This window comes from Lissotriton helveticus, chromosome 10 (genome assembly GCF_964261635.1).
Source record: "Lissotriton helveticus chromosome 10, aLisHel1.1, whole genome shotgun sequence".
Taxonomy (NCBI): Eukaryota; Metazoa; Chordata; class Amphibia; order Caudata; family Salamandridae; genus Lissotriton; species Lissotriton helveticus.
The window spans coordinates 1,207,747,621-1,207,768,328 of NC_136071.1; the positions used below are offsets into that span (position 1 = coordinate 1,207,747,621).

At 47.2% G+C, this 20,708-nt stretch overlaps 1 protein-coding gene across 1 annotated transcript in view; it reads right to left on the reverse strand.

Annotated features, from left to right (window-relative positions):
- Nucleotides 1–5,053: 5,053 nt before the first annotated feature.
- LOC144784213 (uncharacterized) overlaps nucleotides 5,054–20,708 on the reverse strand; it is a 255,285-nt gene continuing 239,630 nt past the window's right edge. The window contains exons 6-8 of the mRNA XM_078662868.1: nucleotides 16,229–16,447; nucleotides 12,339–12,448; nucleotides 5,054–11,506 (exon numbers count right to left, since the gene is read on the reverse strand). Of these exons, the coding sequence (XP_078518994.1) occupies nucleotides 12,423–12,448; nucleotides 16,229–16,447 (245 nt within the window). The 3' untranslated portion in view covers nucleotides 5,054–11,506; nucleotides 12,339–12,422. The remainder of the gene's footprint in view (nucleotides 11,507–12,338; nucleotides 12,449–16,228; nucleotides 16,448–20,708) is intronic.

Sequence of the window (20,708 nt, forward strand, 5' to 3'; positions counted from 1 at the left end):
GTCTATGAAAAAGATTAAATCTGAACCTTGTCAGAAGCATCTTGTCGTAAGTACTGATCTCTAATGTCAAATAAGGCTGGATTTGCGGGGTGAGCTGTACCATATTTGCATGCGATACGGATTGTTTAGATGATACCAAAGTAATTCTAAGAGACTCTAAATGATTCAGGGCTAATTGCTTCAACTCTTTCTGTGATACTTCGTTTAACTTGTCAGGTGTAAGATAATATTTTTCTAGGCCCAAGTCTTGAAAGAAGTGCCTGACATAGGTAAGCCATGCTATTTTATGCACGCAGTCCAACGCCATAGAATCCACTAAGATATTTTTTGACAGCGCGTTTTTGTCTGAGACCCATATGCGCCTCCAAAGTAACAATGGTTGGACCCTTATCAGGTCTTCTAAATATGGGATTCCTAATTCTAGGTGACATGCATAGATTGAGGAGCATTTTGGAGCACATAGAAGAAATCTCATAAAAGCGTTCTCTGTTATCTGGAGAGAACTAACATCTGCATGTCCCCATATCCCAGCCCCATACAATGCGATTGCTTGACATTTTGCTGCATAGATTTTTAGCAGTTCGTCTGGTGGTCTCCTTCCTAGTCGTTTGGAAAAGTTCATCAGTGCTACGATTGTTCTCTTAAAAAGATGCCTCCTGGCCTCAATGGCTGCCTTCCAGTTTAACCTTTCATCAATCATTATGCCCAGATAAGGATACTGGGGAGTCCTCTCAAGTTTATGATCATTCAAATAAATATTCTTGGTTCGTTTTCGTCCTCCACCAGCTACCATAACAAATGTTTTTTTGACATTTACATGTAAGTCTATGGCACTCATAAAATCAGCATACTTGGTCAAGGACTTCTGAAGTTCAATTGTTGTGCGGGCCAGGATGACTGCGTCATCCGAGTAGAGTAGAGCGGGGATCGGGCGTTGGTTTGTTCTGGGGAGGTCCTGTCCCCCCCTCAACATCGCCTCCTCCAGTTCATTTGTATATAACGAGAAGAGGAAGGGGGCCAGGACACACCCCTGCCTGACTCCCCGCTCCACTCTGAAAGGCGCGGTAAGTTCACCTTTTGTTCCATAGCGCACTCGAGCAGAAGCCGCTGTATATAATTCTCTCAGGAAATCCAGGAGGGAAGAATCCACACCCATGTTTCTCAGGAGGGTCCATAGCTTCGCATGAGATACGCAATCAAACGCAGCGGACAGGTCAACATATACCATGTACATTGTCCCCTGCTTTGCATGAATATATTTGGACACGATCATACTTAGGTTGAGGGCCTGTTCTACAGTTCCGAAACCTTCTCTGAATCCAAATTGTAGGTTGGATAATATGTTGTTGTCATGTGCCCATTGCTGTGACTGTTCCAGTACCACTCTGCCGACTACTTTGCCTAAAGAGTCCAACAGCGAGATTGGGCGATAACATGTCACGTCCTGGCGGTCCCCCTTTTTAAAAATTGGGACCATGATTGAGTTGGACCAGGACTCCATCAATCCCAATTTCGCTGCTGCAGTACATACTCTTGTGAGTATAGGGGCCCAGAGATCCGGAAGGTGTTTAAAAAGGTCTACTGGGACCCCATCAGGGCCAGGTGCTTTACCACCTTTACTTGATTTTATTGCCTGAGTTACGTCGAGTATGTCAAATTGTAAGGGAATTGGAAATTCAACCGGGGGAAGACAGTGATCTAGCCCTTCAATCGGAGATGTTAATTTAAATATTTTTGAGAAATGGTTTACCCAAATTTCCTCCTCAATGGCCACTTCTATCTTGGGGCTGTTAGATTCTGATAGAAAAGGAGTCTTAACTATCCGCCAAAAGGACTCACTATTTTTCGTAATTGCGCTTTTGTGAAGTTCCTCCCATAACGCTTGTTTAAGTTCTTGCTTTCTCAGCTTCCTAACCTTGTTGTATTGGAGCCTGAGGTGCTGTATCTGTTGATAGACTCTGTGTGGTTGCTTAAGGGCCGTTTTTAAGTTAGTTAACGCCACAGTGCAGTCATGATTGAACCATCCTATTGGAGTTGGGTTAGCTAAATTTGTATTTCTGGTAAGCAGTCCTTTAGTTTTTTCTAAAATTATCTTAAAGTTTTCAAGGACCACCCCATCCTCTACCGATAGGTCTAGACATTTTATTATGTTAGGATGTATTATCTTTATCAGTTTCTCGGTTAGTTGGGTAGGATCGATCTTTTCCCATTTCAGGGTATACCCATTACTCTTTCCGAGTTCTATCTTATTTTGGGATAGGGTATTTGCTATGTTTGATGTTTGGGTTTCTAGATCACTCAAATTAATATCTAATCTAAGGGCACAGTGGTCACTTAAGATATTTTTCATAAGTTTAAAGTCCCTGGTTAGGTGTTTTAATCCATCCGTCAAAAGGATGTAATCGACGGTGGTTTCATGCCCCCTCCCTAGGTATGTTGGATCTGGAAGATTCTGGGTAGGGTCAATTTTATTTGCTATTGTCAATTCTAGATCAAGAAGGAGATTATTCATAGCTGTCCCCGTTCTTGTGTGGGGAAAGTGCATGAGGGGGTTGTCATGCTCATCCACTATCCCACAGCTCTGCATCCCCGAGCGTGGGCAGGGGTGTAGGTTGAAATCCCCTCCCCATAATAGATGGACAGTCCCTTTTTTTCCATACAATTGGCTAAGATGTGCAATTTTTTCCTGAATTATTAAAAGGGTGGTGCAAAATAGGTCATCCTCTAAATTATTATAGAAATTTAGTAGTATAATAGTTGTTTTTTTTCCTGCTGATAAACAAATTAATTGGAAATTTGAGGCAAGTTCTATCTTTAGTACCTTGAGGTTTTTTATGGTGTTTACTATATAAGTTGCCAGGCCTCCCTTGGGCCTGCCCGCTATACTTGGAAGGGCTGGAGAAAAGTAGGTTTTATAGCCCAAAAGATGTGACTCCTTTCTAGCCCATGTTTCCTGTAGACAGATAATTTTTCCTACCTCTAGGAACTGAGCAGCCAAGCCATCCTCTATTTTTGGGCGGAGGCCTGCGATGTTCCAGTAAATGACCGACATATATTGTGTTTCATTCTCTGGCCATACAATCATCATCCCTGTGGGATCTGGGGGTAGAGTAATTTGGTCGGTGTTTACATTTTCTACTAGTAGTCAATCAACCATTTCTAGGCCACTGAAGCGATTCGTGGTCGGAATACCCGACCAATTATCCCAGTATGGTGTTTCCCCATAGGTGGGTCTGTATCGTCGCTGTGGGGGCCCACCCCACTGCTCCCATTCTCTACCTTTATTCCGTGGGCCCACAGTCTGCCATGGGCCCTCGTGGATTTGATAGTTAGGCTCCACAGCCCGCCAGAAGCTATCGTGATCGCTATAGCGCAAGGCTATTTTTGGTCCGGGGATGTTAAGTTCCCAAGGCTGGGGAACTGCTTTGCGCCAGGAGTTATCAAATTCCTGGAGATAATTACTATGCTGTCTTTTGGGGTAGAAGAAGGATAGGCGCTTTGTATCTATCCCACTGCTTGTGCTATGGTGTTCCCATGAGCAAATATATTCGATCACTTTGGGATCCTCGAAAGTGATCACAATGCAGTCTCCCTGTATAGTTTTTTTCCCTGGCCAACTCATGGGGTCCTACATACTGTTAGTATCCTACTTGGCCAATTGGGGGGAATCGGGCGGTTTGTTTTTAGCCAATATTGCGCCTTGTTTTTTAGGGACCAGTTAGGTTCTACACCCTGTCCCACCAGTTCTGGTACACCAGCCATCACCACAACAAATGGAGATGCCTCAGGTGGCATATTGACAGGTAATCTGCTCTCATGTGTAGCTCTAGCACCTCCCTTATTTACTAGTGGGTTTAATGTGATAGGGGAGAGGAGTTGGCCTAACGGCTAGGGCGCTCGACCTCGGACCTGGGGATTTGGGTTCGAGTCTCGGTAACAATGCCAAAACCTCCTGTGATTCTGGGCAAATCACTTAATCTCCCCGTGCCTAAAATGAAAGTAACTGGAAAAACGTAAAAATGTAACGTAACTGGAAAAATATGTAAAGCGCTCTGATACCTGATTCGGTTCGGGTCTAGTTCGCGCTATATAAAACTCTAAAAAAAAAAAATATATGTTTTTTGAAGAGGTGTTTTTGGGGCTGGTGTTGTTGGAACCGGGGTTTTTTGAGCTGGTGTTTTTAAGACTAATGTTTTTGGTGCAGTTGTTAACTGAGATATAGGCGTTTTTTCTTTCGAGGAAGGTTTCTCCGATATGGGGGCCTTTGATACTATTGGTTGCTTAGAAGATGGACACACTAAGGTTGTAGTTTTACTTTGGGGAATAGATCCTGGGAGATTGTTTGTTCCCATTTTTTGAGGCCCTTGAATCGATTTTAATATTGGAGGATTTATAAGCGTAAATAAATGTTTCTCAATATTTGATAATCTACTTTGTTAAGGGAGAAAGAGCGAGTTTAGTAGAGCAGCTATTTTGTTTACCAACTCTGACGTCTCAGATTCTTTAGTAGGGGATAAAGGAACAGGTGAGCCTGAGGCAACAATGTCTGGGGTATTAAGTAAGGAATGATGTACCAACACATGGTGGTCGGTATCATCGACTGTTTGCAAAGTTAGCCCTACCGCATTTGAACTAAGAGGTAATTCAGCGGAGTCCATGACTATTGTTTTTTCCCCCTTTTCCTTTTCCCTTCTTTTCTTGATTGCCCCCTCCCTCCGCCCTCTTGCTTGTCTTACTTCCTCTGGAGTATAGTCAGGTAGAATTTCAGTTTTTTTTTCTAGGTCTGAGTCTGAGTTCATTACAGAAAGTTGGGAGGCTGAGAGATCTACTACATTTGGGAGGCTAAGCCTATTGTTACCTTGTGGTTTTTTAGTTAAATTATCGCCTGTCTCGGGAGTTCTTGCTACGGCCAATGGGCCCAAGGAAGATCATCTTGCAATAGCAAGATCGATGGATACTCTATCCTCTATCAGACTGATGCTTTGGCCTATGAACGAGTTTGCCTTAGTGATAAAGTCATCCATGGGCCCTAGCAGTTGCTCACCAACCCCACTTTTTTTTTTTTTTTTTGCTTGCTACCCCTCGTATTCATTTTTGTTAGGATAGGTACACGAGGACTTTATAAAACAAAAAGCAGTAGGTAAACAGGTTTTTGGTGGCAAATAGAGGAAGTGGATGTAAGTCTAATCCGTGTGGGCAGGGCTTAATGTAGTGGCCCGGTCCGGTTTCTCGCGTTCTCGAACGGCCTCAAACGGCCCGCTCTTTGCCCGGTCTTCGCCCCGGGCTGCGCCCCGCGTTGCGGTGAGGCTTGCGTCAGTTTTATACGTGGAGGCAGGGGGGCGTTTCTGCGGGGGGAAGAGGCATCAGCTGCGGTGTTTGAGGAATGCTGGGCCTCGCAGTCCCCCGGTCGGTTTCACAAGCAGATTGCCCACGCGAATCCTCTACCATGCAGTCCTCGGGCTGGGAGCGGCTGCTGATTCCGCCGACTGCGGAATGCGCTCACACCAGCCGGGACACCAGGGAGGAAAGGCAGGTCTCGGCAGGTCTCCAAGGTAGGATGATTCAGCTTCCAGCGCAGAGATTCTATCAGTTAATGAGCGGCACCCGCGGAGCGGGTGTCGCGAAACGTAATGTAGGCGGGAGGCAGGGGGCGTGTCGCCTCGCAGTCCCCCGGTCGGTTTCACAAGCAGATTGCCCACGCGAATCCTCTACCATGCACTATGAAGAAAACAATGTATGTAATTTTTTTTTCCTGACTTGTTTGCAATAAAAATAAAACTTAAAAAAAATACAAAATAAATAAACCCTGACAAAACCGATTATGGCAACTCTTTATACTATGGATGTTAGACCTGGCACCTTGGCGTGTGTCTCCCTTCCACTTTTTGATGATGTGCCTCAGATGTTTTGCTGGTGTTCGATGCTCATGGCACTGCGCCACGGCTAATCCGTGCCGCAGTGCAAGTGCTCCCAATGTAAAGTGTATATGTAATTGATTTCCACGATTGGCTTATTTGGTTTACTGTCAGTCCCCCGTAACGTGCACGAGGAGTGCCGGGGCTTGAAAATACAAACACTGCTAGTGGGCCTGCAGAGCTGTTTGCGCCACCCACAGAAGCGGCCTCGTAAGATGTGTCTTGGGTCCGCCATTGCAGACCCTGCGTACAGTCTCATACTGTCACGGTGACTGGGCAAGTGCCCACACTTGCCAGTCCCTAAACCTTCCCTAACCTTCATATCAATCACCCCTATGGTAGGCCTACGGGCAGGGTGCATTGTAAGCATAAGGTAGGACAAGCCTAGTGTGTGGCATGTCCTAATAGTGAAATACCGCCCTTTTCATTTTTCACTATTGAAGGGCTACCCGTTCTCTTAGGCCACGGTGAGCTGCCGGAATTATTACACGATATAGTCCCGGCAGACTCAGGGAATACGGCAGCACATTGAGTTAGTATGCCTGAACTCAGAATAATAAAATACTTCCTTTAGTAAGGTTTATTTTAATATCCTGTGTTTGCAAATGCTACTTTTAGAAAGTTAGCATTTGCTCGCCTAAGTGTTTCAGCCCGCCTCTGCCAGGATGTGTATCTGCTGTCTGGGTTTGTGTGAGTGACAGGGCTGGGAGATTCCTGGGGACAGTCGGGGTTACCAGGTGGTGAATAGGATGCTTACTACAGGATGGGTGGGTGGAGTAGTCCTTGACTCTGAATAGGGTTGTGCTCCACCACCACAATGCTGGCTCCACCTCCTGCGGAGCGTCTGATGTCCCTGCCCTGCACCCTGAAAGAAGACGGCAGCTTCCTGTCAACAGAGTGCTCCAAAACTGGGTTGAACCAGGCTCAGGCCCCCTGGCCTGCAAAGACAAACGAAACGCCGTATATATATAGGAGCTCGGCTCCTTACAAATCAGATCCAGTTTTGACCACGACGAACCTCTGCCTGACTAGAAGGACCAAGAGAAGCTGAAGGACGGAAACCGGTCTGAATCCTGTAAGACTGGCCTGCAGTGGTGCCTTGCTGAGAACGGAGAGGAAAAGACCAGATAGGACTTTGTAGACTTGTGCCTAAGACGATCTCCAAGGGCTTGATTGCGAGCTTGCCCCCTGAACGGAACCCCAGGACCATTGGGTTCTATTTTGCTTGTGCCCGTCTGCTGTTGGGCTTTAGTTCTTATTCCCTCGCCGGAGTTGTGACTCGGGTGCCTTCGCCCCTCCCAAGGTCGTGACAGCTCGGAGCCTGGTCGCCCCGCCGCAGAGAGCCCCGCTCATTCCTGAGTCGCTCTTCGCTTCAGTGCTGGGCCGCCCGCTCTCCTGTCACCTCGCCCGCTAACGGAGTGCGTTGTGCACCTCTCATCTTCTCCAGCCGGAATCTGCACGGAGTGCATTCCATAGCCTCGGACGGTCCGTACGTCGTAACGTACCCGACTTTCTCGCTTTGCCCTCCTGCATACCAAGGCTTGTGCCGCACCTCAAGAAAGGCCTCCCCATACAGTGGTACCGGAAGCCTGGTGCTGCACCCGTCTGCCCGAGAACGCGACGCCCCTCACAGATCCACGAGTATGACCTGGCGTGCTAAGAAGTAGTACGTCCCGCAGGCCTGAACGGCGCCTCGCCCCGTGAGCTGCATCGACCCCGGATCGCCACAACCCTCCACAGTCCTGCTCATCCACCTCGCACCGCGAGGGGGGCCCGAGCCTGAGAGATCCCCTGGAGAACCGTCGGCCTCATCCCGGGTCCGCCCTCACCAGTAGCCGCGCCTGAAACGCCTCGGACTTCCACAAGCAAGGTACACGTGAACTCCGTCTCGAGTTCATATCGGATCCAGGGTCCGCAACGTTCTGTTTTCCCTGTCATCGTACCTTGCTGAACAACGAACATTAAAGACTAATTGCCTATTTAAATCTGGTGGTCTCAAATCGCTAAACGTTATATGGTCTTGTGTTAATCTTGCATATGAATATACCTTTTATATAAAGTCTACTTATTTTTGATACAACCTTACGACTGGTGTCCATTTGTGGTGGGTCAGTGGGTTTACTGTGCGTGATCATAAATGCTTAACTAACTATCGCCCTGAGTATTAGCCTTGTCTGCTCGCGCCACACTACCTAGAGGGTGAGCAGGGGTTATTCGAAGGAGTAGTTCCCTTGCTTTGACTGGAAGAGAGGGTCCCTGTTTGTCACAAGTGCATACCTGTGCCAACCAGAGACCCCCGATTCTAACAATGGCCTACCAAAAAACCTGTTGGCCATGCTACAAGTTGTGTTGAACGACGCTGCCAGATTGATCTTTAAAAAACCTAGGCGTACCCGGGCCACGCACTTACTTCAGGATTTACACTGGCTTCCAATTGCCCAGAGAACTAAATTCAAAAGCCTCTGTATTACACACAAGGCCATTTATGGCTCGGACCCTAGCTGTATTAAGGACCGATTGATCAGTTACATGCCGAGTAGGGCCCTTCGGTCAGCCGATGCATGCAATTTGGTCTGCCCCCGGTTTAACCTCGCATCCATGGGAGGTAGCGCCTTTTCTAGTACCATCCCTCAGGCCTAGAACCGCCTTCCAGTTAAACTTCGGAAGGAAACTAATTTACTCCCTTTTAGGAAAACTCCAAAGACTGTGCTTTTCCTGGAAGCCCCTCTGATTTGGTGGCTCTACATCTCTCGTGGGTTGTGTATGTCCGCTGATAGCGCTTAGATACCTCTGGGTGATAATGCGCTATATAAGTGTATATTAATATAACATAACATAACATAACTGCTCTATTGTCGCACCATGTCAATGGTAGTGAAGCCATGAATTTAAGAGGAGGATTATCAGAGAACATACCACCCACTGGTAAAAATTAAAATCTCCTAGTATCATGAAATTTGATAAGCTAGGACTTGATTCCAGTAACGGGCTAAGGCTTGAATAAAAGCAGATCTAGGGCTTGGAGGGAGCTTTGAGGGGGGGGGCGGCGATGAAGCAGTAGGTCTTTGAATGTAAATTAGTCCGTTAGAGACAGGAGTGCTCCACATTCAAGAATTAAGGGCGCTGCGGAGAAAGACAGTGAACTGATCGCGATGAATCACCATCTTTGCCAACTCTGTCCAGTGTAGAAATAGAACACTCCTGTGGATACCCAAGACCAGGTCAGGGCCTGATGCTGCATCAGCCCATGTTTCAGTTATAAATGCTACATCGAGCTTGAAGGCATCTAGAAAATCAGCAATTTCAATGTTGTTCTTTATTCAGGATCTAGAGTTAAGTAGTGTACACGCAATAGTAATCTGTCCAGCCAGACTATTCGTTTCAGCTAAACTGCTTAGATTGTTGAAGCCAATTGTAGGACTCGTGGGTGTTTGATTAAACCTGACACTGCAGGGTATCTACGATGCAGCGAGACTCCAATGTAACACGAAGAGTTCTTACCAGATGCTCTGAGTGCCAAGAGTTTATTCCAGGAATAGCTCCTCACAAGAGGCGAGTGGGACTGAAAACTGCCACGAGGTTCGGTGCTAGGCGCGATCCGGGTGCAGACGGGCTTGCCTTAGAAAATATTTCTTAAAGGGGGTCGGTCGTTCCTGTAGAGTGAACTTTGGGAAGCTCCAAATTAAGATTTAGTTGCCCTCAACTAGCACTTCTGTGAAAATAGGGAAATCCATCTAGAAATACACTGTTTCATGTCAGATGACCCTGGCCATGAGATTTCAATATTGCTATTAGCCAGAACATAGTGTTTCAGTGTGAACCAGCGCATGACGTGGCACGTTCAAACCTAGTGAAAATCCGCTCTCCAGCAACCAGTGGCAAAGAAGGTCGGCTGCAGGAAGTAAACTGCAATTTCCAGAGTTTGGCAGCCACTACAGAGAGGGTTCTGTCTCCAAGTCTGCACTGGGGAATTATTACAATTTTGTGGCTGTTAGTAAATATATATATAAAAAGCTGGCACAGTGCTCTGGAAGCCATCTCTGCACACAGGATTTGAATTTAATGAGGTTGTCCCACAGGAGCAAGAGGAGTAGATGCCCTGTAGATGGGAGTACCACGAGTGACTTCCCAAATGTAGATCTAAAACGAGACAGTCTCACAGCCATAACTTCCCTTCGGTCTGAACCAGTGGAAGGCGACCACCAGTGCAAGAAGGCAGTCCGCAGCTCCACTCTGTCCCTCCTAAACATGACTTGGTGGCTTCCAGTGATGCCATGACGACTCCCCAGGCCCCTCATGATGGGGCCTTCTGCAAGCAGAGACAGAAGGGTTACTTCTAAATAGTAGAGGTCTCCCCCCTATCCAGCAGCCCTGCACAAGATTCCATTTAAAACACGTTTTTAAAAACAGACTTAAAAAACTGTATTGTAAACTGTGAATACCTTGATAGATGTCCACCAAGCACCGCACGCGACATTGCCCGGGAGTAGCGGGCTTTCATGCGGCTGCTTGAATCTAAGCTTCTCTTTCATCCACAAATGCCAGTGGTAAGGTGTAATCGGGATTATGAAATTCCTCATGGAAATAAGAATGTAACCTGTACTATAAGGGTGAAGCAGGGTTCTCAAACTCTGGAGCTCCTGGGCCTGGCCTTGCAACTGTGAATTTAAATGTGTCCTCAACGTCTCCAGAATGGCTTTGTATTGCGAATGAATACTGTTTTACACTCACCACTTCACCACTTCAGTGTGCTCTCAGGTTACTGATGTCCCTCTGAGCACACTGCGATAAAGCAATCTGTCAAGGTTGGAGTCCTGGGCACCACCTTAGGGGGCACATTTATGAGCCCCTTGTGTCTCTTTAACATCACTTTTTGACACTCTGGTGGCACAAACTACAAAATCACATCTACGAGGCCAAACAAAGCCGCTCCGCATGGCTTTTAATGGCCAGATAGATATGGAGTAAGGCCAGGCAGTGCAATTCACTCCGGTGCCTTACTCTGCGCTCGGGAGGCGTTCCATGGGCGTTGCCGTGGATTTAACGCTTCCCCAGATTTACAAAACCAGATAAACCTGCAGAAGAACCAAAACCTAATGCCTCGCAAGTTGAAGCATAACGAGGAGAAACAACATTATTTCTCCTTGTTTTTTTCCTCTATGTGTGCTGCACAACCCAGCTGATAACACAAGCACCATTGCGCAAGGGTGCCTGCATTGGCGCTAGGCTGCCGAAAGAGCTTCAGTGCTGGAGGAAAGGTTGCTGTCCTTTCACCTTGGCCTAGGGTAGGCCAGCAAGGTGACTTGTTGCACTGCTTTTACCAAAATCCCATTAACGAGGGTGATTTGCGCAGCCTTGCCTCACTCCTCATCTATGAGGTCATTCAAAGCCACATAATGTGGCTCGGCGTGCCCTCGGATGTAATATTGTGACACTCCAGCAGTGCAAGGGGCTCATAAATATGTCCCTTAATTTGCAGGTGAAGTTGAACTAGGGTAAGACCATCGCAGCTCTGACAGGAGACGACACACACGGAGAGGAGTTGAAACAACGAAAAAGCCACACTTGCACCAGATTCAAAACATATGACGCTGTTGGGTTTAGTCCCTTTTATTGTTTATGCTGCAGCGCCCTCCAGCAGTTCTCAGCCCTCTTTTCCCACTCTTGTCTCTCTTTGGCCACGGTAGGGCCTCCTTCCGGTTCCCCCCTTCTCGTGCTGGGGAGCCAAGCAGCGATGGTGCCTCAGGGGTGCCGGGCGTGGATCTCACATGTCACAACCTCAGTGCCTCACTGCCTCCAAGCTGCTCCAACCACTGGGCGGGGAGAGCAGGGCAGCAGCCGCTTGCCACCAGTTGGGGTATTGGTTGAGGCCATGAGTCTGCCACTGGACTGTATCACTCCTCCACCGCCATTCCCCTCCTGGTGGGACCTCTCTCCCTCTTCGGGGAGCATCGTTGGCTGTCGGCCATGATGGGAGCGCTTAGGGCGATTATGGGCGGCAGGTTGTGGTGTCCTGGCTGCAGTGCAGGATCCAGCTCCACGGCAACTGGATGATGCTCTGCAGTAGGATTCCAGAATGATGAGGACAGTAGGACAGTTGAAGGAGAGAAGTTGAAGGTGTGAGATGTACCTGCTTGTTCTACAGTAAAGGATTACTTCCCTACAATCCTGTATCCTTCATCTTTATATTTTGGCAACGTTTGATGGAATCAACAAGCAGAGATTATGGTGGACCCATGCAGTTTCAATTGATTTTAAAATTGAATATAAAAAAAAAAATGTATTCCATAATTAAAAAAATATGGACTTACTATCTTCACTTAATTACTCTTCATGGATTAACTACAAGAATTACTCATCATTTTTTTTGCGACAATTCAAGGGAAGAACTGTCATCTTAAACAGCTGTGGTCAATGATTCACTGGTGTTTTAATCGTGAGTAGAAGATAATGACTAAGCTGTACAAGGATTATTTATGACCTTATAGTCTTTAACATAAGTTATTGTTAAACGTCTGACAAATGGGGATTTGCTGGCAGCCTGAACGTGGAGTGCATCTTACAGTGTTGATTGACTATTGAATTACATTCCGCAAGTATTCACTGCTACTGTGCACACTACGAAGCAATTTCAACTATTTCAAATCTCGCTGAAAGGACTGTTCCTTACTTCAAGTTTGTACCTTGTTCAATCTTTCCATCTCCGACGGTTGAGCCAACGGCGCTTCTCAGCCGCATTATTCTAGCAACTTCGCCATTCTGTTGCTACGCATGAGCCAACCATCCGTGCAACCTTCTTGTCTTGCACTCCACACAAGGATGCGACTCCTCGGACAGGACGCGGTACCCATGATCACGTAGGGTCACGTACGTGATGTTGCATACCGCCATTTTGTACAAGTTCCAGCATCTCAACTCAATTCTCTCATTGGAAAAATATTATTTCACAGAACTTTTAAAGAATTTCAAGGTACTTTATATTAACATCTGATACAATTTGTAGTTTTTCCACAGTGATGTGCACAAAGCATATCACAATTCATCTAATCTTTACACAGTGATGTGCACACCTTATAGCGATAATTGCCCATCGAATTCTCTCGTTACACAGTGATGTGCACACCTCTTAAAAACTATAGCACATCGGAATTGTATATCTTCACACGCTGATGTGCGCACCTTATAACGATAATTGCATACCTGTTTATTGATTGTTCACAAGTAGTGTATTTACATTTGTCATTTTTCTTTCACTTGAACAATTAATTCTGCATGCCTTTTCTTATTTAACTCATTTACTTAAGTTCTACTTACATTTTATTATGGCATCACAAGGAGGACTACATACTCTGGTTCCATTTCTACCACACCCTGGTGAACCTTTAATTAAATGGTCTGACTGGAAAGACTATCTTTTAAAATATATTGAGGCATTAGAGGAAGATCATGAAGAAGCATTTTCTCAATCTAGGAAAAAGAAGATGCTTCTCCATAGTCTTGGTCCTGAAGGAAACAGTGTTTAACCAAATGGAAAAGAAAGTAAGACCTGCTGATAGTGAGAATGTATTCCTTGATGCCCTAGATGATTTAGATGCTCATTACCTCCCACCTGTGTGTGTGGGAATTAGTAGATATGAATTCCTCAAAAGGAAGCAAGGGAAATCTGAGTCGGGAGAGGATTACGTTTCCTCCTTAAAAAAGTTAGCAATCAATTGTGAATTTGGTACAATTCTTGACAGTTTTATTAGAGATCAATTATTCATGCATTCTAACCACTCGTCCATTCAAGAGAAATTGTGGACTTGTGGAGACGCTCCCCTTAATGAAACGTTTGCTATTGTAGGAAAAGCAGAAATGTCTCAAAAATATGTGAAAGTTGCACTTAAAGACAGAGAACAAGGCTTGACGTTTAGTAAAGTCTCTAACAGTCATTCTAAAAAGAATGATAAACGATCATCATCTGATACCAAGAATTTTTTTTCTATTTCTAACAGGCAGCAGGAGCAGGGATGCGACGGCCATCATGCTCCTGAAGCACGCGACAGGCAGAAGGAGCAGGGTTGCGATGCCCATCATGCTCCTGCTAGTGAACCATGCGACAGCCAGCAGGAGCAGAGATGCAACGGCCATCATGCTCCTGCTACTGAACCATGCGACAGCCAGCAGGAGCAGAGATGCAACGGCCATCAAGCTTGCGACAGGCAGAAGGAGCAGGGTTGCGATGCCCATCATGCTCCTGCTAGTGAACCATGCGACAGCCAGCAGGAGCAGAGATGCAACGGCCATCATGCTCCTGCTACTGAACCAAGCGACAGCCAGCAGGAGCAGAGATGCAACGGCCATCAAGCTTGCGACAGGCAGAAGGAGCAGGGTTGCGATGCCCATCATACTCCTGCTAGTGGAGCATGCGACAGGCAGCAGGAGCAGGGTTGCGATGCCCATCATGCTCCTGCTAGTGGAGCATGCGACAGGCAGCAGGAGCAGGGATGCGATGGCCATCATGCTCCTGCTACTGAACCATGCGACAGCCAGCAGGAGCAGAGATGCAACGGCCATCATGCTCCTGCTACTGAACCATGCGACAGCCAGCAGGAGCAGAGATGCAACGGCCATCATGCTCTTGCTAGTGAACCATGCGACCGGCAGCAGGAGCAGGGATGCGACTGCCATCATGCTCCTGCTACTGAACCATGCGACAGCCAGCAGGAGCAGAGATGCGACAGCCATCATGCTCCTGCTACTGAACCATGCGACAGGCAGCAGGAGCAGGGATGCGATGTCCATCATGCTCCTGCTAGTGAACCATGCGACAGGCAGCAGGAGCAGGGATGCGATGGCCATCATGCTCCTGCTAGTGAACCATGGGACAGCCAGCAGGAGCAGAGATGCAACGGCCATCATGCTCCTGCTAGTGAACCATGCGACAGGCAGCAGGAGCAGGGATGCGACGGCCATCATGCTCCTGAAGCATGCGACAGGCAGCAGGAGCAGGGATGCGACGGCCATCATGCTCCTGCTAATGAAGCATGCAACAGCCAGCAGAGCAGGGATGCGACCGCCATCAAGCTTGCGACAGGCAGCAGGAGCAGGGATGTGATGGCCATCATGCTCCTGAAGCACGCGACAGGCAGCAGGAGCAGGGTTGCGACGCCCATCATGCTCCTGCTAGTGGAGCATGCGACAGGGAGCAGGAGCAGGGATGCGATGGCCATCATGCTCCTGCTACTGAACCATGCGACAGCCAGCAGGAGCACGGATGCGACTGCCATCATGCTCCTGCTAGTGGAGCATGCGACAGGGAGCAGGAGCAGGGATGCAACGGCCATCATGCTCCTGCTAGTGAACCATGCGACAGGCAGCAGGAGCACGGATGCGACTGCCATCATGCTCCTGCTAGTGAAACATGTGACAACCAGCAGGAGCAGGGATGCTACCACCATCAACCTTGCGACAGCCAGCAGGAGCAGGGATGCGACTGCCATCATGCTCCTGCTACTGAAGCATGCGACAACCAGCAGGAGCAGGGATGCGACGGCCATCATACTCCAAGAGCGCATCATAGTCCTGACGATGCTAGTACAAGCGAACACCTGCGGCTCATTAGATGACAAACAGCTTGGCAATGGGTTCCATTTGGTTCTTGTGTCCCTAAGTTACCAGGCCCACCAAGCCCTGCAGAGGATCACAAGGCTACAGATCTATTGAAACGTTAAGAAGATGTATTAGAAATACAGTAAAACGTATTTAAGTCACTCAGGACTTTCTTCACATAATGATTCAGGGAGCACAGCGTCATGCTAATGCAGCAAATGTAGAACGTCAATAGAAACTCAAGTTACTGTTCATGACTGCGGCAACTTTAACCCTCGACAGGGAAGCCAGCTCCAAAGCAACTGCCTGCAAAGCTTCCTGCCTGAAAAGAACATGTTCTCCAGTCAAAACAGTTCAGTACAAACCGGAGTGACAAACAATCCAAACCGCCCCAACATAGACTGCACCCCCTTCCAATGAGTCCCACCGTGACCTTGTCCTGACTTGACTCCGCCCCCTGATAAATGGACACCTACCCATGATAACATTTTGGGAAGAGCTACACCCAGCAACAATGTCCTCAGGGTGCATGAAATAGTTGAAGAGGAGGGGTTCCAGTAGTGTCTCTCGCAGTGTGACATGTGTCTCAAAGCCCACAAGGGGGCCAGAGGCCGCACTCTGGGGTGTGAGCCGTGTCTCTGGGGTGCGTGGATGATACTGTAACATGGGGGTCCCTGGCTTGTCTCTTACTTCTTCATCGCTCCGGTGCTCCCCTTCATCGCTCCGGTGCTCCCCTTCATCACTCCGTAGCTCCCCTTCATCGCTCCGGTGCTCCCCTTCATCGCTCCGGTGCTCCCCTTCATCGCTCTGGTGCTCCCCTTCATCGCTCCGGTGCCCCCCTTCATCGCTCTGGTGCTCCCCTTCATCGCTCCAGTGCTCCTCTACCTCAGACCCCGCTCCACCGCCACCGCCTTCCTCTGGTCCTCCTCTTCTTCTGTGATCTAAAAAGAGGGCCATGTTATGAAAAGGAAGAAAGGTCTTCATCTCGCAGCCAATCACGTGCAGCATGTTAACCCACACCACAGGCTCAACTGACAGAGCGTTTGAGGGTGACCCCAATCTACCCAAGGACATGAACTATAACCTTTGCCCCCTAAAAAGGGGACAGAGGGGGCAGATGTTCAGCTTTTTAGTTTTGGCATTGTTGTGAATTGATTATCTTCATGAACAGTTGATTGAATCTAGTTAAGGAGTTCTTTGGCTTTCCACAGTCCTACTTTTGTGAGAAGGCACTTTAATTAGAATTGAAACAAAATGCATGCTGCCAAGGCCAACCCAAACCACAGCAGATAGAGGAGAAAATGTACTGGATAATTAGTGCAAGGCTTTGTGAAAGACAATACAGTGATGTCCCCAGATAGTGGTCAAGGGCTCTTTCGCCCAGGATCACATTTTCGTTACAGTGGCAAAGCTGAGATTCAAACATAGGTTTCCTACTTCCTTTGAGATGAATCGCCGCCTCCTACCAAGGAACCCAATATAACCCTCGCAGACAAACACTGCTGTCAACACAGAGCCCTTAACATTCAGTGCACGGCTGGAATCCATTCCTAACATCACGGAATCACGGCTGTCATCTGCTATTTGTCAGGTCTAAGTGCTCAGTTTTCCTTTCAAATATAGCACAACCTACAGTAACTCCAGAGTGATGGGGTTTCAAAACAAATGCAGGTTTTGGTAGCAAATGTTAACCTAACCAAAGTTACAGGACTCAGCTGCAGACCTAACCTCAGTTAACGGCCTCAGCTGCAGACTTACCTCAATTACAGGCCTCAGCTGCAGACCTGACCTCAGATACAGGCCCCAGCTGCAGACCCAAACTCAGTTACAGGCCTCAGCTGCAGACCTAACCTTATTTACAGGCCCCAGCTGCAGACCTAACCTCAGTTACAAGCCTCAGCTGCAGACCTAACCTTAGTTACAGGCCCCAGCTGCAGACCTAACCTCAGTTACAAGCCTCAGCTGCAGACCTAACCTTAGTTACAGGCCCCGGCTGCAGACCTAACCTCAGTTACAGGCCCCAGCTGCAGACCTAACCTCAGTTACAGGCCCCAGCTGCAGACCTAACCTCAGATACAGGCCCCAGCTGCAGACCCAAACTCAGTTAACAGCCTCAGCTGCAGACTTACCTCAATTACAGGCCTCAGCCACAGACCTGACCTCAGATACAGGCCCCAGCTGCAGACCCAAACTCAGTTAACGGCCTCAGCTGCAGACTTACCTCAATTACAGGCCTCAGCCACAGACCTGACCTCAGATACAGGCCCCAGCTGCAGACCCAAACTCATTTACAGGCCTCAGCTGCAGACCTAACCTCAGTTACAAGCCTCAGCTGCAGACCTAACCTTAGTTACAGGCCCCGGCTGCAGACCTAACCTCAGTTACAGGCCCCAGCTGCAGACCTAACCTCAGTTACAGGCCCCAGCTGCAGACCTAACCTCAACAGATCTAACCTCAGTTTCAGGCCTCAGGTGCAGACCTAACCTCAGGTACAGGCCTCAGCTGCAGACCTTACCTCAGTAACAGGCGTCAGCTGCAGACCTAACCTCAACAGATCTAACCTCAGTTACAGGCCTCAGGTGCAGACCTAACCTCAGTAACAGGCCTCAGCTACAGACCTCACATCACCTTGTAGGTCTCAGCTACAGACCTAACCTCAGCTTGTAGGTCTCGGATACAGACCTAACCTCAGCTTGTAGGTCTCGGATACAGACCTAACCTAAGCTTGTAGGTCTTAGCTACAGACCTAAACTCAGCTTGTAGGTATCAGCTACAGACATAACGAATAGTTTCTTACATGTCGGTGTAGTTTTGCAGCTTGAAGATCTTTCTGGATTCACTATGCTGTGCATTATTCCGGGGTCTAGTGGTTGGGTCCGGAATCGTAGTCTTTTCTTTTTTTTTTTTCGTAGCCCAGGTGGGCGTCGACGTCCCACCTTTGGTGTACTTCCTGTGACGTCGGTACAAAAAGGGGGGGTTGAACCCATGCAGTCGCGGGGACCTGGGCGCTATATGGTATACAGGAAGGGGGGTCCCCGCAAGGAGAGAGTATTGTGTACAACACACACTAAGAAAGTTTAAAGTGCAATTAAACTAGAAAAACTTCAATCCAAATTACTTATGAAAAAGTATTGTCCGGATGTATGACGTTATAACGCATACTATTACTCCGTAGACCATTACAACGCGACTTTTACTCCGCATACCATTACAACGCATAGCGCCTTGGGGCGCTGGATAGTGGTAAGTATAATTTTCTATTCCAACACCAGTCCCCGTGGACACTAGGGAAGGTGTTGGATAGAAAATTAAACTTATTCCCTATCCTACAGCGCCCCCCAGCGCAATGCGTTGTAACGGTATGCGGAGTAAAAGTCGCGTTGTAATGGTAGTGCGGAGTAAAAAATGCGTTGTAACAGGTGTATACCGTATTGTCCTTTATTTAACAATACCTGATTTCGTTTGTAAAACAACCATCGTATTTACATTTAGTAATAGGCCCCAATCGGGTAGGAAAAGAAAGGGAGAGGGGGTGCTCAGGGCAGTGCAAAGTCATAAAGAAATAAATACAATCAAGAAAGGGTGCATTTGCTGCAATTTTACATAGATTTCGGAATGACTCAAAATAAAGCCAAAACAATTAAGGCATCATTTGAAAACAGTCAATCTAAGAACATTCTACGGCTACATACATAGTTGAAAAAATCATGGGCATGTGCCGGAAGTCCAAAAAAAGAAAAGAAGAGGCGTCGACGTTTCGACCCCTAGCTGTAGGTTACTTTTAATCCTATAACGGGGTCTTCATCAGGACAAATGCAGGGGGGTAGTGGGGCATTTGAATCTGTAAATTAAAAATGAACGTTAGATCGATTCGTTTATGCGACCTATTGCATGTCGTGTTATTTAACATCAATAAAATCACAGTTACCATGGTATGAGGATTAGAAAAACCAAGCTCGCGGTCAAGGTCTAACTAAATGATATTCAATATCCACATTAGAGGAGAGATTAACCAGTGTTGCATCAATTCAGACAGTATTGTACCTCATGAATGCTAAGACCAAGCTCGCGGTCAAGGTCTAACTAAATGATATTCAATATCCACATTAGAGGAGAGATTAACCAGTGTTGCATCAATTCAGACAGTATTGTACCTCATGTATAAACTTACATCAAATTTGGACACGTGGTTATAAGGGGTGATGGTGGTATAAAAATACCAGTTGCCGTTATCCGCACCCGGGCAAGGTATCAGTTAATTACACGAATTCTAGATTAAAATAAGAATAGTGAAACTCGTTTAGGACATGACATTCTTAATGCAGGACCAACGAAAACAGCATATGAGTCATCTGGTCACTTACATTAGATACAGGAAGTAAAGCGCTGTCGGCCTTTACCCAGGGGATATTAGTTCTGAAGTAGTCTGGTAGCGTTGTTTTTACTGTGAAGATAAATTAGAGGACCAGCTAGTAAAACAAATACTTGGCCCTGGTGTCGTAATGTGACATAATTTTAAAGATAAACTTACATTGGGACTCAACATGGCGGGGTACCGAGAGTCCAGGCAATTGATAAATGTTATATGGTTGCGCCACTGCAAAAATAATCATAGAAGATTTGTCAGTAATAGATCGAATGAGGTGCCTACTTAGTAATCGGCAGGAAAGAATGTAACATACCTATAAATGTGTCTTGTATTTTGCAAGCTCGATCTCAAAATTGAACGAGGCGAGGGTTAGACGACTGCTACGTCCTCCGACGTCAAATTGCTAGCCGCCACGTTGCTTCCCGTAATCCATTACCGGGGATGCCGACCTCGTTTGAAAAATATATCCTACATGAGAGGAAAGCCATCAGAATTGCCTCACTAGGATCTTTGAATAGAGGGAATTGTCAAGAAAAACACGCCCGGGGGAGACATTGATATTTACCGTTTTTTTCGAGGTGGCTGCAGTCTGCTGTTACTCAACACCAACTCCGTCAGACAGCTTCGCGGAGTTTGGGGCGGGGTTAATGTTATTCAGACTTAGTAGACATAGGAAAAAGACTCGGCTCCGTCAGACGGCTTCGCAGAGTTTGGGGCGGGGTTTGTGCTACTCAAGGTAAATAAACATAAAGGAGAGACTCAATAACTAGTTCCCATCTAGCGCTGTAAATCCCTTTGGATTCTAATAAATGCCTTGATTTCAGATGGATAGA